This window comes from Epinephelus moara, chromosome 18 (genome assembly GCF_006386435.1).
Source record: "Epinephelus moara isolate mb chromosome 18, YSFRI_EMoa_1.0, whole genome shotgun sequence".
Lineage (NCBI taxonomy): Eukaryota > Metazoa > Chordata > Actinopteri > Perciformes > Serranidae > Epinephelus > Epinephelus moara.
Window position 1 is genome coordinate 36,422,702 of NC_065523.1, and position 25,215 is coordinate 36,447,916.

Consider the following 25,215-nt stretch of genomic DNA (forward strand, 5'->3'; position numbering starts at 1 on the left):
AACGTGTCCTCCTCCTCAACACTAGGTGGCGATATGTGTCGTTTCAGCGGGTTAATACGGCCCCCTTTCCGGTTGACCTATTACGTCACTTAATAATAAACAACTGGAGTCAGGCGGCAGACCGGCATTTTCGAACAGCAGCAAGATGGATAATCGTACAGCTTTGTTCATCTCGTACGTAATGTACGCGTTACTGATTGTGCAGATAAGGTGCACGCTATCCCTCGTGGTCATGGTGATTTCGAGAGGCAGACAAGAACGCCATATGCTGTTGGAGGGCTACAACAATAGCATGTCTTGTCTTTTCCAGGGTCATACGCATGCGCACATGCATTGTCTAGTTTAACTCCAATTAAGGCGTATACATGCCGGAGAAAACTGAATTCCAATCACATTATCTGGGTGTCTTAATCGGAGTTGGAGAACTCCGATATTAGTCGGAGTAACGCGTTTACATGCACTTCAGTTGTCCAGTTATAGTCAGATTAAGGCAATAATTCGTTTTTTTCAAGTGTCATGTAAACGTACTGACTGAGGGGGCAAATGAACTTGAGTTTGACTGAACCGAACCAAACAGGGCAGGTGTGAAAGCATCATTAAACTCTTGCACTCCGCGGGGACGCTGGTGCAGTATCACCGTCTCTCAGAGGCTGTAGCTGGCTGTGATTTACTACTCTCCCCCTCAGTGTCAAACAGTCTAAGTTGTTAGAGAGCTGACAGTTTCCTCACCAGGTGTGGGCTTTGGGCAGGTTGTTGGTGCTGGCATCAATCTGGTGGATGGTGAAAAGCCGTGGGCCGGCAGCACCTGTACAAACACAATTAGTTTAGTTAAAGTGGTCCTGCTCTGCACCTCTGTTCTCACTTTGTAATTTCCAGAAGGTCATTTAAAATTTTGACTGTTTCCTTTTCACATATTCAGACTCAAAGTTGAAGCGTCCAACATTCTCAGACTGCTCACATTCAGCTGGATCTCTAACGGCAACTCAGAAATAAATCTCAGACTGTACTTGTGAAATTCAAGGTGAAAAATTCAAACTTGAACATTCAGGTTAGCACGGATGATCAGTTACGCTGAAAGGAATTAGCCAGACCTCCGTCCGGGATCCCCAAGAAAGAAAAGTTGAGGTGAGTGACTGGAAACCAGGGGTGTCAATAGTTGACAGTTTCTACAATCAGGCTTCCCTTCACCATCTGCGTCGCCTATTTCCTGTCTCCAAAATGTTCGGAAGCATGAGTCAAAGTTTCTCCCATCAAGTCTCGTTTTATGAACGAGAGCCCTGGACATTTGAGTTGATTCAAGTTTTAGAAATTACACACCTTGAAATAACATCTCAGAGAGGGAAATCTAAACAACATGAACTCACACAAATGGTTTCGAATTAAAATATTACCAGTACTAATTGTGTATTTGACACCTCAACTTGCCACCAGCCTCTGTTGGTGGTTAGCTGGACTATTTCAGTGGGAGGAGACTATGGAGATGACATGAGACTGAATGAAGGTTTCTCACTAAAATAAGTGCTGGTTGGTGGATCAGATACACGCCAAATTAAACACTCTTGTTCACAACTCCACCAGTTTCTTTTCCTTCTCCATAGTATAAGAGAACCAAGACTTCATGTACTTGCGCCTCCCCCAGTGGCATATGGTTGTTAGGACAGTCCCCAGTGCACGTTATTATAATGGGCCATTGAACTTCACTAAGAATAAAACCTTAGGATAATATTAAACACGTTGGATTTTGTAGGAACGTCAAGATAAGAAAAGACTGATTACGACAGCTCAGACTGAGCTCAGAGTTTTATGACCATCTCACACCAGCTGAGAACGGGAGAGCGCACTTACTACGGGAAAACTCTCATGATTTGTCTGCGACAGCGAAAGTGCTTGAAAAGTTGTTTGGTGTAAGAGTGGCACAATAAGTTGACTTCCTGTCTTATTTAAATCACTCACAATCTGCCTGTGTGATGTTTTCCGTTACTGAAGTCAAATCGCTTCAGTTCATCAAACGTTCAGATGGTTCTCAGAATGCTCCAACAACACATATTACTGTACAGTATTTAGATACCACCAATACTAACTGAGCTGACTTGGTCCCTCGACTGTAACCATGTGTCCAGATTTTAGATGTTTTGACCAAGAAAGGCCGGCCGGGTTATATAAGGTGTGTAAGGGTGCTGTCTGCCTGTGGGTCACGGTGTACTCCTCATGCCTGGGTGCTCTGTCTCTGGGCTGCACTGTCTGCCAGGATGGACCCACTGAACCACTGCACCAGGCGCACACTCAGGGTTCACACAAGGTCGGAGAAACCCAGAGACACAGACATACATAGAGAGGCAAAGAATCCCAAACACACACGCATGAGACTGTGAATGTAGTGTGTTTGGGATTCTTTGCGTGTGTGTCTGACAACACATTTTGAACCCTTTCAGCTGCATGAGCTGGCTAACACTTCAGTGCTCACTCTGGTCCGAGTCTCACAAAGAAGACAATTCACACCAATCAATGAAATTACCTCCAGCTCCTTCTCATCGAAAGCCTTCAGCAGGTGCTGGGGGATGACCTCATTGAAGCCCTTCTGCAGAGCGAGGAACTGGGCCTCGATGCCTCGCAGGATATTTCAAGAGCAGGACTTTCTTTCTTTTACATAACAAAACATGCAGTATGCGCATGTGTACCTTGGAGAGCCTTGAATCCTTGCAGGGGAACTCTGGAGGAGCCGGTGACAAACTGCAGCAGCCGCGCTCTGCGCTCCTCGTCGAACGACTCCACAGCTTTCCAGAACCATTTGACGATGTTGCTGTCTGGAGTGCAGTGTTTGAGCCGCGTGTTGGACTTCCAGTCGTTGATGTCGATTTTACCCAGGCCGCATACAATCAGCTACGGGTTGAGGAGGGAAGTACACTTTATTGAATACAATGACTCCATCTACCTAGACTATAACTGAGCAATGTGATGAGGGAAATCAATGAAATTACCTCGAGCTCCTTCTCATCGAAAGCCTTCAGCAGGTGCTGGGGGATGACCTCATTGAAGCCCTTCTGCAGAGCGAGGAACTGGGCCTCGATGCCTCGCAGGAAACGCCAGTTGACGTAGAGCCGCACATACTCTTTCTTGGTGTCCTGCGTGACGGGGATGCTCTTACCGTTGGGCTTGAGCTCGTGCTGGATGATCTCTCCATAGGCGTTGTGTTCTACGCAGAAGGTGTGGTCCAGCACACCTGTGATGTCATTGTCGCTGAGGAGAGATGAACATTTGACTGTGAGTTTGAGGGCAACTAAGAAAATATTCAGTTTCTTACCTTTACGGCCTCTGCACAGAGTCTGTTTTTTTGTCCGACATTGTCCAGGGTATATGCAGGAATCCTGAGGTTAATTTCAATACCTTTTTAAGACTTTTTTAAGACCTTCCAAAAAAAAACCTGAAGACCTCTTCGCTACTTCAAGCTGTCGTTAGCAGCAACGCATCTTTAACTTACTAAACAGTTGTAATTTGCAATTAAATCTATGGAGCACAAACATACAACAGAACTCAGCAAAGATGAGAAGGATTTTTTATTGTCTTTTGCTCCTCTGTTTGGCGCCTGGACGTGCCCCGTCGCGTGATGTCGCACAGGTACGTGCACGGCCCCGAATGGCAGTCCGAGTGTGCCTACCTACACATTGTTGTTTGTAATAGTCGCGAGGAGGAAAATAAATTATACATTCATTGATACTTTTTGTCAAAGCTTGAATGCCAAGAAAATTTAATACTTCATAAAATCGCGATTAAGACTTTTTAATACTTTTTAAGGGCCTTAATTTTCCGACATTTGATTTATCAACTTTTAATACTTTTTAAGACCCCGCAGACACCCTGTTGTCGCACGTCTAAAAATGAAAACAGCCTCATGTTACGTCAATCATGTTTGCATCTGAAATTTGAAATTTCCATCATTAACATTTTCGGAACAGGTTCGATTCTCTGCATATTTTGCATCCGTCAGAACTTTTAGAGACATTTGACCAAGGATCAGTGAAGAAAGTGTGGCTGTAAAACACATCTGCAATAAAACAGAGGAACGGGGCGCACAGAATCATTTCATAACTCAGATAGGTCACTTTCAGATATGTAATATTCAGGTGGACGATGATGAAGAGGAGAAGAACGTGGAGACAGAGATGGAGGACAGCTTCACCCCTTCAGATAGGTAACTCCAGTGGAGAGAGGCAAAGAAGGAAATGTGTCTTTTTCATTTTTGTCACATATTGCGAATTTTCAATGCATTGGAATCAGCATGCAAGGTTTCTGTACGTATAGATTTTTTTTTTTGGATCCGAAATATTCTACTGATATTCATGTTGACATATAGTTATGCATGTTCTGATTAACGAGCCCTAACATGTCATTTATAAAGTCAAATAATGTAAAAGAAAAACAGCTGGAAATGCTTTCGCCAATTTGCTTCTTTTAATCCCAAATTTTTTTTTTTTGAAGTTCTATCTAAAAAACAGGTGATTTCCAGGTCTTTCATTATGTTTAAAGGTAGGAATGTTTCTCCTTCTGACCAAAATTATGGGCTTTTATTTTAGGCGCACATTTCTACAGCCCAGCCTTACAAACTGTTGGAGAGTTGGTTTGTGTACAACACACAGAGCTGATTGTAAACAGACAGGCGGCCGTGTGTCACAAACTGTAATAGACCCTTTGAAACCTGAGCAAACTGGCTTGATTTCTTTTAAAACATGGGAAGGAGGCAATGAGCAAAGAAGAAATGACCCCAGAAATCTGCAAGAAATTAGCAAAAGGAAAAAATTAAAAACAAGAAAATTAGTTTTGTTTTAAAACACAAACAATGAAATGACCTGAAAAGAGTTCTTAAAAATTAAAATAATTCTGTAACACAATTTTATAATGTAATAATAATTTCTATTATTTTTTTTGCAATTTATGGGACATTTCTTACAGAGTTGCTCCTTGCTTTTCCTCCCATGTTTTTGAAAGAAATCACACCAGTTTGCTCAGAGGTTCAAAGGTTTAAATACCTGCAAAAGGTTAAAAAAAGTGACGTCGCTCCAGGTTTCAAAAGATTAAAACCTCAAACAAGGTACATAATCTGAATGCACTGTTCACATGTCCAAAGAATGTTCCTAAAATCCAAATATCAGGTTATCCCACAGATCTGAATCTGAACATGCTTCACACAGAAACAGGCCTAATTTAGAATATTAAGTTTACACGACTCATATAAAAATCAGAATGCTGTAATATTCAGATATTCATATTAGAGTGCATGTAAGTGAAAACAAACACATGGTCTGAAAACATGTGCTGAAGGACCAGTGATGTAAGAAATATTCAAAGACTCTAGGGGGCGCTGTCATCAAAGTACAGGAGAGAACATCTCATCAGTTGGCAGGTTATAACATGAACTTATTTGTGAGATTTCCTCTTAAGTTGCATATTTTTCTTTAAAGGTACAGATTCATACTTATCACATGTAGACTGTGGACACACACACAGAGCATCATGTGTGTTATCTTTCACTTTTCATTTACACAGAATAAAAACAACACTGTTGTCGACTTGTATTTAAATGTATGTTGTACGTACAGGATCCACACGAGGCTGTTGTGCAGGTCGGGGTCGACAGACTCCATGTCGTCCAGGGTGATGGGTTTACCCAGCAGCTGTTTGTAGAAGGGCAGAGTGAAGCCTCCGTCTATGTAGTGGCCGTGGAACACCGCCATCCCCATGATACGGCCCACAAAGTGAAAGTATGACAAGTGCTCCTGAGGGCAGACAAAACAGCTTCAGTTTCCAAATGAGGAGACGGCGGGGAGTTTCCAGCAGAGCTGAGTGTCTGAAGTATGTTTATAACAATAAACAAGTGAATTCCTCTTTGACCAAATCTACATGATACAACAGAAAACAACCCAACAGTCTGTCCACATGATAACCTCTGTACACTGGAGAGCAACAGTTAAAAGTACGGAGAGTGACCTCAGGCCACATCCATACTAAGTACCCAAAGTGCTTTATAGATCAGTCAGGTCAAAGTTCACTGTAGCCCAGTCACAAAGCATGCCTCAAAGTAGGGCTGGGCGATAAATGGAAACCGAATTTCAGAACCTCTGACCGACGTAATCTTGCCCGTGTTAATTTAATTTCTTTTTTTTTCGTGTGTTCATGTACTGTCCCCTTAAAAACGTACTCCTGCGTGTGTAGTCAACATTAACTTATCCCATGTGCTGTTTTATGTGTTAGTGGAGTCAGTTTAAACTAAACAGTTACAGTTAGATTATTTGTGTTTTATCTTTTATGGCCAAAGAAAAAAGAAAGTGGCGGCAGCTTCTTTTGTAACAGACTGTGTTATATAGGCAGATAATATCGTCTCATATCGATTGCAGGACCCTTAATTGCATCAAATCGAAAATGTACCGCAGCAGATTTTGTAAAATCGGCAAATATCGTATCATTGTCCAAAGAATCGATATATCGTATTGTGATGATAGTGGTGATTTACACCCCTGTTACCGGCCAAAGGATGATGGAAAAGTGGGAACGATAAGACAGACCCTTATTTATTAAGTGCATAGATCTCCTGACACATCACTTAAAAAACAGTTAATGGTTTTTGCTAAAATCGACACTTGCTCATCACGAGACACTGAGCTTCCTGCAGCTGGCAGTAAGTGCAGATTTGCTACAAGTCTGATAGCGCTCACTGAAATTCAGACTCCTGAAGCACAATCCACTCTCACACCAGTCTCATGAAAGGCAAGAACAAACACTCAAAACATATGCAAATGTAATACAACTGAGATTAATGCTTTCCAAGACTTGCAGATAACCTGTTGATCCAAAACTTCTCAAAGCGGCGAGTGCATACACATTTTTATTTGGCACGTCGATGCCACACAACAGTTGGATTTTCTCGTCTTGTCTTGACTCACAGGGTTGACCGCAGAGTCCGGGTTTATCTGCAGCGTGTAGATGTCATCACGGGAGTACTGGAACAGGCCGTAGTACGGGTTCAGCATCTCATGTGACAGCAGATAGAGCCACTCCCTGCACAGAGCACAGAACGCAGACACACAGAGGTCAGACAGGAGGTGGAGGGGGAGGAAAAGGACTCACAGTGGAGTTACAATGCTGAGGATGCAGCTGGAAACATCTCTGACCTCAGAACTTGAACTGATGAAGAAATGAGACCAAACCAGACAAAACAATGAATGAGTTGTGTTCTTTGTTTCCTCCACTAGGAGGCAGACTGAGAACCAAAGTGTGAGGGCTCTTCTCATTTCTCTGTTTTGTGCCTCCTCTCTTCTCCGTCCTCATGCCTTTGATCTGGAAATCGATCTCAGCGCGCCATCTTGATGGATGTCTCAGTTTCTAAAATGCATCTCGAGGAGAGAGGAGGCTCACTGGAGGTGCTATGAGCGAGGATGCACAGATGAATCCTTTGCAGAAGTCTTTTTGTTACCCGTGATGTATACAAGAGGTGCAACACAGAGCTGATGATGCAGCTGTGCCACACGTCATTATTTACTGATGTCGCTTTTAAATTACAGCTCTGAAGCACAGATGTCTCTTTTTTCTAACAAAACAGCTCAGCACAAAATCTAACATTCACATTTTTTTCTTTCATCTATTGAACATTTTATCAATCTAGACTGTTTCGGTGTGAGTTGCTGAGTACTTGTGGTGCTCAAAGCACCAAAAAAATACATCTGAAAAACTCAAACTCAGCAGAAATCATGACCTGGTTACTCATGATAATCCACAGATGTTGAGAGAAGTTTCACACGGGAACTATTTTCTTCTGAGCTGCACCCACCAACTGTAACACCGCATAGAAGGCAGCGTGCATCTACTAGAGGCTCGTATCGTGACAGCACGAGATGTAAACATTAATGGCGTCTCAAAGTGCCTCAGCTGAGTTGTAACAATAGCCAGCTCAGTGGTGCTAGGTGAGCTTGCAGTAGATGCACCCTTCCTTCTACTAAAGGTAAGAGGAAAAATATTTAATTTGATTTTGGGGTGAACTGTCCATTTAAATCCTTGCTCCTTGTGTCTCTTCCTTGCCTCCTTTGCTCGCATCCCAGGTGGGAGGGACTCAGATGTGAGAGAGGAGGCGAGGACACAAATCGAGGACGTACAAACTGAGGAATGAGAGGAGGAGGGTGTGCTTTGTGTATCACGCTCTTCTTCTGCTGCAGTTTCTTACCTGGCCACTCCTCCATAATCGAGCCCCTCCTCTCCTCTGAATTTCACCATTAGCCTTTTCCACAGGTCCTTCGGCCTCATTTTCATCACCTGGCGATACGACTCCTGCAAGACAGATGCAAACAAGCGCACACGCCTCGTCAAAGACGGTAACAGCATCAGTCAGACTGCTGTTTGCTGTGTTCTCCCTGCTAGTTGCTGATGCTACAGAGCGGTTCTCAGTGGGGTTGAAAAGAAGCCATTTATCGTTTGCAGTACCTGCATGACAGGTCCTGACTCTGGAGACACAAACAAACATCACATGTGACCAGTTCCAGGGTTGAACATGTATTATGTTTTACTGCTTGACCAAACTTTGAGACTATTCTAACGGCCCGATCACACAGAAAGTGCACGGATGTCCTAAGTAAAATGACAATTTTTTTGCATTGATCTCAGCCTCTACCACCATTTTCTCCTCCAATGTTTACCAACTGTAAAGTTGCTGTCATGACCACCACAGAAGGCCCGCCTCTCATCTGAATGGACAATAGGGGAAAAGTTGACATGAGGTGCTTTTCTGCTCTGAGTTGAAGATTTTTCAACTTGAGGAGTTCAGAGCGCTCTGGCAAAAACGCCAGGTGCCTAGAGCGCAGAAATGTGAGGCGCATCGCAACACAAAAACAGCGCGCAAGAAGCTTCATTCTCATTAAAAACAATTGCAAAAAGCTGCTTCAAGCTGCTAAAACACTTCCTGTGTGATCAGGGCCTAAAAGAACTGACGTTAAAAGCGCGAGGCTCGTCTGTAGCAGTTTTATAAGAAATGAGAGATGCAGCGTGGCAGTTACAGAAGTCATTTTAAATTGGTTCTCTGTCGTAAGGCTGAGCTCTCTCCGCCTCAATCAGTGTTCATCCCACGTGCAGACAGCTCACAGCGTCGGGGGGAGGGCTCATTTAAAGTGGATTAGGGGCAGTTATAATAAACACAGCCGTAAGACTATAATAACACAGCCAGGTTCCACTATGCCCTGCAGACACAGCAGACAACAGAGAGGTGCTGTGCGAGAAATGAGAAGCTCTTATCTGCACCAGAAAGTACACATAAAGACAAGTCTGACAGTCCACCAGCTAACACTTGCCTGTTCACTCAAACTGTAATGCTTCAGCTGGTCTGGAGACGCTGTGCAGTTATGTCTCGCTTAACCTCAAAACGTCCTCTGCACCCTCCCCTCCCCTCCCCTCCCGGCCCTCTCTCTCTCTCTCACATTGAGATCAGCCAACAAAAATGTCTTCGTTCAGATTAAGAGACGCGGCTGTTCCAGCACATTCCAGTGCATATTTTATGAGGGTCATGCAGTCTGTTGCAGGTGTTGTTGCTCTGATGAAGGCCCTCCTAGATGCAAAGAAAGAAAAAAACTCCCCAGCTGAGAAAATGTACTTGAGCAAACCCTCATCTCAAACACGAGGTCTGCTTTAGATTTCCAACAGACTACCTTCACACATCATAGATAACTGTGTGTGTGAGAGAAATCATTCTCACAGCCAAACTGCTGCGGGCAACGACCTTTATGAGAGCAGGGAAGAAAAACCTTCAGGGGACGTTTAACATAACTTTGGTGCGTCAATAAATAACTTGTACAATCACAAGCAGCTCTGCAGGAACAAGAGAATCAGAGTTTTGTGCTGTTTGCTTCTCTTACAGCTGATTTATTGTTGTACGTAGGCTTTACGCAAGAGGCCTGCAGCACTGTGAGCACTTATACTTGTGCAGTGGGTCTGTGTCGTCCTGCAGTTACACCTCCAAAGCACTAGATGGCAGTGTAGTTTCTATGCAACGGTGTTAAGCTGCTGTGAAGTTAGCCCTTTATCCACAAAGACTGCTCTATAGTGCGGCTACAGAGTCTTTTCAAACCGCCCCAGTGTGTGATTTCAGACGGCCTGTTGGTGTCCCGTAAGCAAAAGAGGCGTGACAGGTGAGACATGTTACACAACAGCATCAGCCTCTAGTGTGACATATAACATATGCTTCAGCAGCACTTTATCAACAGTAACAGCGTATTTTAGCATTAGTCTCAGGGCTGCTGTGAAACTGCGCCTAGTTGGGGCAACAAAAAAGTTTATCTTGGGTGCGTCGGTACAATGGACAAAGAGAAGACAGCAGAGGAGATACCTGCACGCCAAAGCAACTGGGCTGGACAACCACACAAAGGTTCACAGGCTGAGATCAGCGTACTTAAGACGTCCGTGCACAAAAGAAGGTGGCTTAAAGTGTGAAATATAATATAAAAAAGTGAATTCACTTTTTTATATAAAAAATAATTTAAGAAAGTGAATTAAAAAATGTTTTAATAAAAGAAAAAGTGCAATCACTTTTTTCATAAAAAAAATTAAAACGTGAATTAATTAAAAAATGAAAATAACAAGTGAATTCACTTTTTTATAAAAAATAATTTAAAAAAAGTGAATTCACTTTTGTTATTTTCATTTTTAAAAAAATTAATTCATTTTTTTTGTGAAAAAGTGAATTCACTTTTTTTAAATAAAAAAATAATAAAGAAAAGTAAATTCAATTTTCCTAAAATAAAAATAACAAAAAAGAGAATTCACTTTTTATTTTTTTTTAAATGAATTCGATTTTTTATTTTTATTTTTTTAAAATAATTTTTTTAAAATGATTTTTTATTATTATTATTTTTTTTTTCATAAAAAATAATTTTTAAAAATGCACAATTCTACAGGGTCATGTTATGGCCATCACTTCTAATGATGCGTTCAATTTGCACTGGGAAGTTTCGCATTTCAGAGTCGCCAGTTTCAAATTTCAACTGGAACTCCCACTTGAGTCGGACGAACTCCACCAACCCAACTTCAAAATCAAAGATGGCTGTCCACACATCAACAGTCTCTTTCTTTTTAAGCACTTCTGTATCTAATTAAAACTGTTGATGAAACACAGTGTTGTCCAGCTTCTATCAGTGGACATGTTGCTGTGGTGTTTGCAAAATACAGCATAATACTTTGCCAGCAGTCCCTAACCTGGCTAGGACTTGTATTGCCTGTATAACAACTTGGTTTTCTGAATCGTACTAAAACGCAGTCAGTTCGGGTGTGACGTCTTTCCCAGCTCTGACCTCAGAGGTAAATGTAACGCAGCATTTTCCTCAAACAAGACTTCAAATGCTATTTTTGTGGAGGCTTTATTGACTTCGCAATTTATTGTTTCTTATCTGTGAAATTAAAGTAAATAAAACCTTCATCTCCACTGAGGGAAACGGTTTTAGGTTTACAAAAATAAGAGGAAGTCTGCATCACTGCAAGATGTAGCTACATTTCTGGCAAGGTGCAACATAAGAGGTCTGGAGGTGCACTGGTATTATTAGTCAATTATGGGACAACACAGAAATGCAATTGTTTAATTCTCACAGTGCCAAATGTAGATTTGTTGGCTGGAGTTGTGGGGAAACTGAGGGCAGGTGGTTGTGCAATGGAGCAAATATTAGATCATTTCCGTGTTTTTCTACCATTCTGTTATGAATCTTAATTAGTTTCACGCATGCTCTGGCTGCCACGACTGAATTTCCCTCCGGGTTAAATTATGTACCAATTTAATAACAGGCCCCCTTGTGAGCTTCAGATGATACGATGACATGACTGAGCTTGTTTCTTTCCGTCCTCACCTCGAAGATCTCCTCGCGGGACACCTCGATGCGGCAGTGGCCGGCCTGAGGCTGCTGCTGGGACAGTTCCTGGCGGAGGATCTTGAGCTTCTGAACAAGGTCTCTCTTGTACTTGGGCACCGTGAGGCACTCGGCCTCCTCTGGGAGCTGACCGGGGGACACCAGAGCCTGCTGGGCCTGATCCTTCAATTGGTTCTGACGACTGGAGGGCAGAGAGAAGAGAAAGAGACAGTGAGACACAGAGGGGACAAGATGAAAGACAAAATTTGTAGACGCACCAATAACAAACACAAACAAGCTTACAAGTGAGGAAAAAAAGTTCACACTTGCTCAAAAACAACACACAGACGCCAAGAAACTCAAAATACAGCTCTGTGAGAGTAAGAGCTTTTTGTCTGTCCTTTGCTGACTGCAGAGTACGAGGAGTAAACACACTGAGGTCATCTGGGAAGCACATCAAGTCAAACAGCTGCCTCAGCCCCTCACACACACACACACACACACACACACACACGTAGACATAGGTGGAGGTGGGATTAGTGGAGGTAAGACATCTCCCTCACTCGCTACCCCTCTCACGAACTCTCACGGCCTCCTCTCTCCACCTGGCAGAGACTTGGTGGTCTCACTGAACTAAAATAAGACTTTCTAACAGGCGAGCAGCAGAACACGACCGAGGGACAGAAAGTTCTGCAAATAGATCCTCTGTTGCTTTTGACTCATCATGTACACTTGAGGTAATGGAGGGTCATCGAGGCCACGCCGCACAGGCACACTGGTACATTTTACAAGTCAAAACATTTGTCTTGAGACGAAGACAGAGAGAAACTCAGACCGTGTACTGGACGACACATCCTAAACGCAGTTACTACACATATGGCCACAACGGAGTTAGCGTCTGTGTCCACGTAGCGTTCTTGTCTGAGTGCTAGCATCTTTTTTAAATTGTTCCCAATGACGTGAGAGCGTATGCAGCCAGCTAAAGAAAAGAGCACTCCGGCTTTTTTGCGCAGTCCGTCTCCACAACTTCTGATACATTTTTATATGTTTAGTTCATTTTGCTTATAGCTTGTTTGCGATCATGTGACTACTATGATGTGCGAAATTCAGATGGAGAGCAGGAAGTGATAAATCCAAATACCGTGTGAACTGGAAACAGAGGAACGTGACTACATGAAAGCATTGGATGAACCTGCACGCAGCAAGTATCGTCCTTAAGACCTCCTAATGTTATCGATGTTACGCAGCTACGCTTTAAGGTTTATTTGAAATTAGTCGACTCCGCTCTGACTGAAGACGGAGGTAACTGATCCACATCTGCTGCTATTTCTCGGTGACTTTTTCCCCCTTACTTCTTCCCTTTACGTCCTATTTTCGGGACTTTACGTGGTCTTTTTTTTTTTACCCACTTTGATCGATTGAAAAACCTGTAAACAGCACAACTCATGGGCTTTGTGCAGTGTTGTGTCTTTGCCTCCAGTTTCCTGCCATCCATCCAGACAGATCACTTATGTATGACGTCATACGCAAAGAAGCAGTTGGGAATATGTTGGCATGTTAGCCAGCTAACTAGCCGTGAGTTGGATATTTTACACACAATGTGCTGGCTTCATCACTTCACATTTTATCTGATTAGAGTTGACTGTTAAGGGTGAGCTAATCATTTGTAACCTTCAATTGTTATTTAGAATTAATTTACTGATTTTTTTGTTGTGTTTTTGGCTGTCAGGGAGACGTGATGTCATGGTACAATAGGCCAATGCACCCACGGCTCATTTCAGTTGTACCTAAATTGTTAAGGTTACGTAACTTTTTTTTTTTTTTTTTTTTTTTTTAAGATATTTTTTGGGGCATTTTTAACCTTTAATGGATAGGCCAGAGAAGGATGAAGGGGGGAGAGAGAGGGAGTGACATGCAGTAAAAGGCCACAGGCTGGAGTCGAACCTGGGCCGCTGTGGCGACAGCTTTGTACATGGGGCGCCTGCTCTACCAAATAGCCACCGACGCCCCAAGGTTACCTAACTTAAGGATTTAAAGAAGCTGTGTATTGGATTTAGTGGCATCTAGTGGTGAGGATTGCGGACTGCAACCATGTGAACTGTCTCCCGTGTGCCCAACGTAAACTCCCGAGAGGTTTCTTCCTCTCCAAAACAAATGGACCAGGTGATTTAAACCGGTAAAATCACTGAATAAAGCAGTTTCACGTCTTTTACTACTACTACTGTGGCTGATGCTCAAAAGTAAATGGACATATCTAGAGCCAGTGTTTAGCTTGTCTGTTCTGGGCTACTGTAGAAACATGGCGGTGCAACATGGTGGAATTAGTGGGCGAGGACCTGCTCCCTATAAAGATATAAACGGATAATTGTAAGGTAACGAAAACACGGTGATTAAACACTGAAGAAAACATGCTTACTATTTTTTATTCTGTAAATACATCTGCCTAAATCCTACAGACTGACCTGTAAAGTCCAGTTCACCTGTTTCACCAGTCAATCAGCTTGTAGTGTCTGTTTCCGTCCTCGCTGAAGAAGCTACAAATTATATTCAGCCACAAAATAAGTCTGAAAAGCTGCAAATCAAAACAGAAGTACAGAGTTGTTGACTAGAGATGATGCATCGTCTCATCTAGTTGACTTGGTGTGAATCGGCAGGTTTTCACGTTGCACAATGGCACATTGCAGGTAGTTGCCTGCTTCGACTTCGTCTTGTAGCGAATCTTTTCTGAACTGAGTGTTAGAACAACTGAATTAATCTAATTAATTATTTGACTAGTTTGTTTATTGTTTGTTTGTTTATTTTTACTACACGATGACCTAAACTTGTCTTCTCAAATTCAGTCAACTTCAAATTTTAAAGCAGCACAGACACCAACTCTTTTCTTTTAAGTTAAAACAAACAGTTTCTTTTAACAGTGTGACAAAACAGCGGTTAACCACAGTATCAATAGCGTGGCTGTGAACATCATCTGCGGTTAATGATGACAGAGGTCTCCACTCTGTCACTGGACGAAGAATACAACTTTTGAACTGGGCGCTGTGTTCGGGAAGACGCCCTCAGAGGGTGGCACAGTAGGGAGGCACAACACACACACACACACACACACACACACACACACACATAGAATCAAAAGAGCCTTTATGGGGCCGGCACTAAAGGATTATTTACACAGTGGCCTTTTGCACTCCGGTGGGGGGTAGCAGGCATGCTCGGCCCTGAGCAGGGTCATAAACACCAGACTGTAGAGGCGAGCACAGAGGGTGGTGGAAGCATACACATGTCAGTCTGTGTGTGCATGCCGTATGGATATGTAGGCTGTACCGCTCTAAGTGATGCCGAGGTTAAAATAAACAAACACACAGAGAAACTTTAACTGTCATTCAGTTTACTTCATGACAGACTGAAATGTGACTGAAAACGTCTACTCTCAAGTATCCGCCCTACAGCTCACATTCTCCTCCACCACAATGACAACTTCTCCTTAACAAAATGACTCGAGTTTGGTCTCTGGTGTCTGCCCTGCAGAATCCAGTTTGGCTTTTCAATCACTTCCTGCTATCCCAGAAAGCCACAGGGCCCCACAGGACACTCGAGACCTCCTCTTGAATCCCTTTATTTCCTGCAGACTAGACTCAGAGGGAGGGAAGGTGAGGGAGGGAGAGGGGAGGCAGGAAGGGCACTTTCCCGACAGCACCCAAACACTGAGGACGACTCAGAGGGTGGGAGAGGAGGAAGGGGAGAGGAGGCATCTCTTCCTGCACTTTCACCCATAAATCAAACATTCCTGCTCTGTCTCTGTCGCTCTGTGGCCCCACGGCTCTCTCTTCTCTTTCCAGCTCCTCGCTGATGAGCACGAAATCTGGTGCATGTTACCTGAAGATGCTCGCTGCAGAGACAAGTCGGAACAATAAAAGCAATGTTTTCTGCGACTCGACAAATCACAAACGTCGGGGAAATGACACAGTTATTACTCATGCAACTGTGCAGTGGGCAGTCCTGCAGCCAGGTCTTAAAACCAGACAAGGATTCAGTTACCTATTGAACAGTGACCTTGACCAGTCAGGGGGGCTGAATGTGGAGAAGATTGCAACATCACAGGGGAAATATAACCAAAAAAACCCTGGTCTGGATGCTCAGGGAGTGTCTTTGGCAAATAAAAAAAGGCAATAAACTTTAACTTTGACGGACATATATATATCGAACATTTTTGTGGGATGACGGAACAGGAGGGGTGAAAATTTCTAAAATCCCTGACTTGATAAAAGGCAGATGTCTTGATGGAAATCCATGACGACTGATATCTTTTCCAGAGTTTTGTCACGAGTGAGAAAGTCACTCCAAAGTCTGTTCTATTAGCAGCAGTGGAGCAGCTTCAGTTAGGACAGAAACTGCACCAAACAGACCGTCCATTACAGAGTTAATGATGAGAACGGACTCAGGTTAAACCTTCGTCATGCACAATTTATAAAGATGTTATTTCATAAATCTCTTCTTCAAGTGTCCTTGAATAACCAGGAGATGTACAGCGCTCTGCAGCCAGAATCTAACACTCATATTGGGTAACTTTTTAATACATAAAACCACATAACACAAAAATGCACAACTGTAATTAAAGGTCCCATGTTGTAAAAGTCTGATTTCTATGTCTTTAAATCAGGTACAGGTGCTGCATAAATACTGTGTGGATCAGTAACATCAGTAACATTGTTAACACTGTGCTACATTACAGAGAAATACAAAACCGTACTAATGAACCTTCATTAATATAGGCCTATATTTTATCTACAAGTGCACGTCACACACTGAGCGAGCCGCCTGTTAATGACGCTGTGGGCTAATGGGCATGTAGCTACTTCCATGTTTCAGATGATACGTCATGTTTGTAGTCGACCAATGAAGATGAGTTTACATATCACCTTGGGTTCGTCCTTCACCTTCTCAAAATGATCCCACACTTTGGATTTCCTGCCCGACATGTTATTAACTAGCCTGTGGAATAACCGCAGGTACCAGCCCTGGAAATTAACCTGACTCCTGTCTGACTGCTGAGCGTGGACACTTCCTGTGTCTGTCCTTTCAGATTAAAGTCACACATGGTCCAGTCATATAGGTTTGGATTTATTTTGACAAGGCGCAGCTCCTGATAGAGTTTTACGTTTCTTTTCTGCGACTAAGCGACCACTGACATCTTGCCAACTAACGACCTTTCTGGTTGACTAACGTTTGGTCGACTATTAGGGGGCAGCCCTAGTTGTAGCAACGATCAAACGAGCTCCATTTTAAGGCAGCATGAGTGAATAACATCTGCTCACAAGTGAACATGGACTAAGACTGTTGCCTGCGATGCAATTCCAGTGAAACGGTCTATAAAGACAGAAAACACCACTACAGTGCTGTTACAGTCCCGACTGCAATGACAGTGCAGAGAAGCCGAGGCTGCAGATGCGGAAGACCCGAAACACTGACCAATCAGAGCGGACTGGGTTTTTCGGGAGGGGGCTTAAAGAGACAGGTGCTAAAACAAAGTGTTTAAGACAGAGGGTGACAACAGGTATGTTCAGAGAGACAATGTGAGGAAAATAAAGTGTTTTTATAACATTAAAGCAAGTGAACATGTTCTAGTAGAAACCCAGAATAAAAGTATGAACCTGAAAATGAGCAGAATATGGGACCTTTAATGACACCTGCACAGCACTAAAAACATTAATAGCTATAAAGACACAGATCTTTTTATCCGTGTATAAACTCATTCCTGAGATAAAACATTAAAATACTTGCCAGCTCCCTGGCTTTCATGTGCACTAATTGTCCTACAAGAATATATATATATATACAGTATAAACTGTATGCATTAGATTTTGACACATCTGGGCATAGTCATGCTCAGGACAAAGTTCCTACATTAAAAACAAATGTGGCGTGCCAGCCTACATTTTTATAAGACTTCTCAGAGCGCCATAGATGAAAAAAAGCAAAACGAATACAAAATCCAAAACACGTTCTTTGATCCATCAGAACAGGAAAAAAAAGGAAACCTGATCTCTCCGTTGATGCGTTCCCTCTCTCTCTGCATGGAGGAGGAATGAAGTCAGGCGGAGGAGGCCCATCAAGGCACCCATACACCGCTCCACCTTTGTGGAGCAAGGAGCTGTGGGTAATTCTACGGCTATCGCTGCACAGTATGTGTTTGAACAGCTGCACAGGGGAAGAAATTCTGAACACGTGCATCCATGCATGCAGGCATGTACCAAGCACAGAAGCATGTACTAACACACATGAACCTGCACAGATGGACACACACAGTTCATTCATTGACCTGGGCATCAAATTTATGCTCCGTTTCCTGGATGTAAGACGCTCCTCAGCCACAGACACTGCAGCCTCGGTTTCCACTCAGCTATCTGATGTCTGGCCAAAGCCAGCTTTGTGACGGATTGTGTGCTAAAACGCCTTTATGATCAAAACCTCTGCGGGGCTGAGGAATTTGAATTTTTGTGTGGAAAGAGAGACTGTGTGGGAGTGCGCTGCGTATGTATTTCTGTGTGTGTGTGTGTATGTGTGTGTGTGCGCGTGCGTGCGCGCACAAACGTCTGCTCAGCAGAAGGGCTACTCTGACTGCTGAACCTCTACAGGTGGTGAACACACCTTGGCACAGGATCCCACTGTAAAACATCAGCTGAGGGGAAGGCAAAGTGAGCAAGTCTGTGAATGTTTGAGAGAGTGTGTGTTTCAGTCTGCTGGCAGGAAGCCCAAACTTTACCTGACATTCTGACTTTCGATGCCTCCTCGAGAACCATTCGGGCTTGGGCTTGGACTGCAGACGCAAAACAAAGACAAAGTAAAGACAGATAATAAATCTCTCTGCTTTCAAACCCTGTTTTTCTAATGTGCCTTCTAATCTATTTCAATAGATACACGCCGTTATGCTGCCTTGCCATTCTGGAGAAAAGAAAAGACACAATTGTGTAACGGGGGGACAGAGTTATCTCTCCTTGTAGGCGGCAGCATTTTAAGTCTTGTGTGTGATTTATCCTGGCTTCATATGAGCAGAGGAAATCTCTGCTAGCTGCTAGGCTAATTTATAGAATGTAAAATGCCATAGGCTTGTGCTAATAACATTAGCATGTTGTATTTGTGGGGAAATGTGTCCAGATAAAGACAAGTGTTTGTCTGTTAATGCTGCGAGTTATAGTGAAGCTGATTTGTGCACTTGTGTGTGTTTAATGTGTGCTTTGATCAACGAAACTTTACAGCACTTCAAAGAAAACTCCGCCACCGACTAGAGTTTTGGAGGTGTAACTGCAGAGTGACACAGACACACACTGCACAAGTATAAATGCTCACAACGGCGTAGGCTTTGTCATATAAGAAGTATAAATCTCGCTTAAAAATGCAAAGGTAAAGGAAGAAGGGACTCTGCAGCAGCCCTATGGCGCAACCTCTGTGTAAAAAGGGCTACTGTTACATTTTGTCTGGCTCATAAGCACTCTACTTACTTTAGGACTAGATGCAGGTTAGCGGAGAGGCGTGGGTCTGTGAACTGCGTGGTTCGGTTGTTGTGGTCGACAAAGTAAACCCTCCCGGTTGCAGTGTTCCGAATCTCCCATCCAGGAGGCAGAGGACCCAGCTCCTCACAGTTCACATTACTCAGATCTCTGAAATGCAGCAGAAGAGCAGACAATAAAGCTTTAGTATGCAAGAATTTAAGAAAAATAGTGGCGGCGTAGGGTGGGACGGGAGAAAAGAGAGACACAAATCAAATTCTAGGTATAAAACATACCAAAGCACTGACTAACTGGACTCAGGCGGACAGCAAGATTCCGAGATGTCTGAGAAATCACTTTTTATTCTATTTTTCTTCTTCCTCCCATCTAAATTATTTACTGCTGCCCTGCAACCCCTTTCAGCTGGACTCCATGGAGACAAAAAGGTTCAGAAATTACAGCAGGCTCGCAGTGCTGGCGCTGACTCCTCTGTTTTGCAGTGTTACAGCCAAAAGGGACCAGAGCCTCACGAGCGATGAGAGCTTGGTAGCAAAGCCATCGGCTAATGTTGGAGCTGTCTGAGGAGCACCGGGTGAGGTGTGGCGTGACCAATAGCCTCCTATCAAGAGCAATAAAAATATCATCTATCACTCATGTACTGATAGAATGCAAGCAGCGGCCAGGTATTATAATATCAGTCATGTTTTATTGATAGCGTCTGGAGTGCAGTGAAGCCTGTCTTTGCACATGCACATGAAGATCTGTGTGCATTTCTTTTTGGAATATGGTAATCAATAGGACACACATGCCTGACTGAGTACTGACCAAGAGCCTCTGGTATGGCTGATTGAGACCTGTGTGCTGTCGGCCATGTGTCCCAGAGTGAGGCCTTTCAGCGCTCGTGCCAGAGGGCCGAATCGCTCAGAGCCCCATGACATGGGTCTTCTCACAGCATGTCAAGCTCATAATCAGCTGCAGGTTTACGGCAAACTACAAGGAGACCGGCACTAAGAGACCATGACACAAGCTGCAGAATGTGTAATGTCAGTTATGTCAGCGAGGGTTGGTAAATTTAGGAGGACCGTATGGAATGATAATCTGATGCCACATTTCCACAACATGGTACAGCTCAGCTCTACTTGACACCATCTTCTTTGGTTTTATTTGGCAGAAATGTGCATAGTACCTGGTACTTTTTTAGTACCACCACAGCCTGAATTTCAAGCGGGCTGAGCGGATACGAAACATACTGCGTGTTACCTTAAATTTGTAAGGAAAACTTTGTTTTTCCTCACATGACTCCACAGTGAACAAAGAATCCAAAAAAGGCGAACATTCTCCATAAATTGAAGTCATGGGGCAGCGTTTAAAATTATAGCCTATCAAAACATCTGTTTACAAACTCCCACACAACTCGTGCAGTATAATCCAAGTCTAACTTATCAAGCTGTATGCTATAAAAATGCATATTCTATAAAACACTTCCACCTACGTGTAGCACACCCTGAGCACATGCTCCCCCAGGTCTAATGTTTAAGTAAAACGGATGTGTTTGGCAAATACTGAGTGCAGGACTGGATAAATGAGAGTTGAGTTATACTGCAGGAGTTCAGTGAGAGTTTTCTAATAGTTTTGGTACAGTTTTGCTGTTGTTAAATGCAGCCCCCCCTTCACTTCAAATCATTAAGAATTTTCGCCTTCTTTGGATTCTCCGTTCACTGTGGAGGCATACGAGGAAAACAAAGTTTTCTTAATGAATTCGAGGCTTGAGAAAATCTAATTATTGGCTTAGTCAGACTGAAACCGGACTTTTAAATGCATGTAAACAGCTTAGTCTGACTGAAATTGGGACTATCTGTAGCTCGACTAACACACCTAGATAATTCGATTGAAAATGAAACTATTGCTGTATGTATCCACTCGGCGTTCTGCGCATGCACCACTTTTTCTTTCGCGGGCTTTCAACCGGAAGAAGAAGGAGATGACGTGGCAGCAGTGCAGTAACTCCCGGAAAAACAAAAAAAACCAAACACCATGGCGACTGAGAAGCACAAGACGCACTTCTGGATGGACGAGGAAACTACATTCATGCTCCGACAGCTAAACATTTTGAAGTTTATGGAAACGCAGATTTATTTAAAAGTTTCTGAACAATAGAAAACCCACGCTGACACGGGGAGAACATGCAAACTCCCCACAGAAGGGCTCCCCGACCCTGGATTTGAACCACAAACCCTCATGCTCTGGGGCACTGCACCACCATGAGAGTGAAGTATTCCTTTAAAACACTGCAGACCACTGATCTGTCAGAGAGAAATGTCACAAGCTTGACACAGGTCATCCTGCACAAACCCACCATTTTTAAATAGCAAAGCTACCATCAATGGCAGCCGCAATTTTTTCATTCACTCGACCCAGATTTTAAAAAATGTCAGCCTGTTAAATTGGCCGTACACTACGTCTATGGAGATATATTTGTTTCAATAGTATTTATGTGAACAAATGAACAATCGGTGTGTTAATGTGTAATCTCTAAATATAAACACCTTGCTCAAATATTAAAAAATAGAGCAAGAAAAAAAGAAACATCTGTGAAATTTACCAATGAATTAAAAGCATTTGTGAATTTTTTACAGCTTTCAATTAGCTATGTGTGAATCTAGTTTCTACTCTTGTGGAGTTGCATCTTACACACGTGGAGTTCTGAGGCCAATTTTACACAAGTCCGAACGAAAATACATTTATATCACTCGGCCATTTTTTGGATAGCATGTGATCGCCTGCTATGTCATTTCCACATTTCAGCTGTGTTTTACATAATAAGTAACTTGCATTAATTACAGAGTATAAGTGTGTTTATTTGTTCTATGTAACATTATATTAACTAGCATACATATTTCTGTTTGAGTATTAGCTTGTGTGCAAGTTGGTTCGGATTATCAATCAATGACGGCTTATCACAATAAAGAGCAGACGCTCCTCTGTTTGGCTGCTGATGACAGGATTCAGAGAGTGCTCTGTTAAAGATTATGTCACAGCAGTTTCATGTGGCGTCGCTAAGGCGATCAGCTGAGAATCCCGCCTTTACTGAGGGGTTACTATCCATAGTGGGAAATAAAGTCGATAAAAGCACCTGGTACTGAAAGTGAGTCGAGCCAATTCTTGCGGTGGAAATGAGGCACAAGCATCTGCGGACAGCTCAATTTCTCATTTTATTATTCCTGTATTTTATAATTCTACAGTTTATATGGTGGGAAGTAAAAGGAGCAAAACAGTACAAATTGACAGTGGAGAACATCCTATTGTCGTCACAGATCCTGTGGTGGACGTACCTCGGTACTCTGGGGTCATGCCACGTGCTGACACCCGTCTGAGTGTGGAGGAAGTACACCTGGCCTTGCTGCGTGGTCCTCTGCTCTGTAGGAAGACATAAAAATGGGATTAATTGATGCGATATCTGGCTGGTTAAACAACGATGTAAATCCAATTAAAAGGGAGGAACTACAACATTTAGCCTCAACCTTGGCATCGAGCGTTCTGTCAGTTGTTTAAAATATATGGAAAATGAAATGGAGTTTAACTCATGTGCCACATGCAGACAGATTGTGCCTATAATCTGTCTGCGTAAGAGAGAGATCACACAGATGGAGATAAAAGGAGCGCCTGAGTCAGTAGAGATCCCAAAAGGCAGCCAGGAAGAGGAGGGAGGAGGGGAGGGGAGACACAGGGTGAAGAATATTGGAGAGGAAAGGAGAGGAGAGATGGGGGCTGTCTGACTTTTGAGTTGGTGAGCTCATTCATCACCGCCTGACAGAGATATTTCCATGAAACGGTCTGCCAGAGAGCTCTTCTCTGGCATCCCTTTGGACCTACCGCCCTGCTTTAACATGCATGTACACATAACCTTCCAAACCCACGCCCGCCCCGATGAGTGCACGATATACGTTCGACACACGGGGTGACATATCTTGGCTGGTGTGCGCTCACATGAGGAGAATCAGAGGTGTTGACAGGTTTTATAGGAACTGCCCAAGAATAAGAAAGTCAGGACGGAGATGGAGGAAGCAGGAGAGATACAGAGACGAGCGCAGGAGCCTCTTAATCTGAAGGTCTGAGAGCAAAGACAAGATATGCTTCTATGACTCTGACTCCCAAATCCTACAGAAGACTTCACTGTGAGGATAAACAAAACTCCCTCGGGCCGTGTGGGGGAATCGCAGCTCGTGTGTGTGTGTGTGTGTGTTTGCTTTTACATGAATGCGTCTGATTGTTTGACTGTGTGCAGAGAGGAGAACAGAGGTGGGGAGCGAATGGCTGCCGCCAGCCTTTAACAGCCAGATCAATTCAATTAGATCGTCTAAAATGGAGCCAGTATTTCAGGCTCCTTGTGTGAAGCTGCAGCGTCACTGGACTGAATGAGGACACAGATTAGCTGGGTTACTGAGCCCAGTGTTGAGCCGGGAGGAGGGCAGAGGCGAAGCAATTAACACAGCAGCATTACAATGATGATACAACGATTCATGGTGGAAGCAGAGATGGCTTTCATAGGAGGATTAAAAAAACAGAGCATACTCTAATGCAATCAGAATATTAAATATTTATCTGTCTCAGGATAGGACAGGCTGCACATACAGTATTGATAGCATAGTGCTGTGGTTTTTAAACTTTTCAGATGCACCCATACATCCCTGTCAGATGGACTCAAGTACCTCTTGATCATCTTCATTTGAGTTGATTTTAAAATGGTTAGAATTTAATAATTTTAACGATGTAAACGTGCATGTTGTCACAATACATTGTTAGAGCTCTAATCTGCTGCTTGAGCCCGACTGGGCCCGACCTGACCCGCCGAGTTCAGGCCGGGCCAGGCTGTAATTTCTGATTATTCCCTCGAGCTTGAATCAGGTCGGGTTCTTGTCAATTTACCACTGTTTTTTGATTTTTTCGTTTATTAAACTGGCAGTTGTTGTGTGCAAATGGCAGGAGTTTTAATGGATTAAATCAAGACGGAAAAAGAGACAAGGAGGAGGGACTGGAAAAATTAATTTAATCTATTCATGTTTTCATCTGCTGGTGGGCCATCACGATGAGAGTATACATGCATGATATGATGTTACTTGATGATCACTAGAACTAGGTGGGGAAAAATAAATATATATATAGATACCAGTATCGATTATCAGCCAAATGAGTTGTTAAATACCAGCATATCGGATATCAGCAAGAGCAGAGCTCAAATGCACATTGTTTGTCTGACCGTAGACTGTGTATAAAGATGGACGAGATAACAGCTCCCCAAAAGTGAAGCCAAAACATCTTGATCACCCCCTGACGGTTGGTTGCAGTATATGTCATAAATCCCACCCCCTCCATGTTAGCGTAAGGGGCAAGCTAAAACCAAAGTTGGTCTCTGTCATTTTACGTAGTTGTTTTTACACTGATGTTCGTTCGAGTGCTTGTTTTTCTTTTAATTTTGATTTTAACTAGTTAAGTGATATTATAAAAAGGGGTTTGACGTCATGATTGACAGCCGTGCGTGCAAATCGGTGTGCTCACAATCAATGATGCTGCTCACGATAGATCGGACGGGTGCATGTGTGGGAACTTGATACCACTGAGATTGCTACTGTGCAGACTCCGGCTTCAAATTACAACACCAGTGTAAGGGGACGATCACACAGAAATGAGACGCTAGAGACGCAGACGCTTCAAAAACGCTGGAAGTGCTTATTCAATGCGCGCTAGCTACTGGCGTCTGACGCTCAAAAAGTTGAATATATTTTAACTTTTCAGCGTCTACGTGCGTCTAAAAAGAAGCGTCTACAAAAATGCTTGAACGCCGGTCAGACGCACTGTATCATAGGAAA

General features: G+C 43.2%; 1 protein-coding gene across 2 annotated transcripts in view; it reads right to left on the reverse strand.

Moving 5' to 3' along the window:
* Positions 1-25,215, reverse strand: part of LOC126405304 (E3 ubiquitin-protein ligase SMURF2) — an 85,471-nt gene that overhangs the window by 4,386 nt on the left and 55,870 nt on the right. For both annotated transcript variants that reach the window (XM_050068974.1, XM_050068976.1), the window contains exons 9-18: positions 22,681-22,765; positions 19,361-19,519; positions 18,625-18,678; positions 11,865-12,066; positions 8,210-8,313; positions 6,936-7,050; positions 5,593-5,771; positions 2,979-3,237; positions 2,679-2,880; positions 730-805 (exon numbers count right to left, since the gene is read on the reverse strand). In XM_050068974.1, the coding sequence (XP_049924931.1) occupies positions 730-805; positions 2,679-2,880; positions 2,979-3,237; positions 5,593-5,771; positions 6,936-7,050; positions 8,210-8,313; positions 11,865-12,066; positions 18,625-18,678; positions 19,361-19,519; positions 22,681-22,765 (1,435 nt within the window). The remainder of the gene's footprint in view (positions 1-729; positions 806-2,678; positions 2,881-2,978; positions 3,238-5,592; positions 5,772-6,935; positions 7,051-8,209; positions 8,314-11,864; positions 12,067-18,624; positions 18,679-19,360; positions 19,520-22,680; positions 22,766-25,215) is intronic.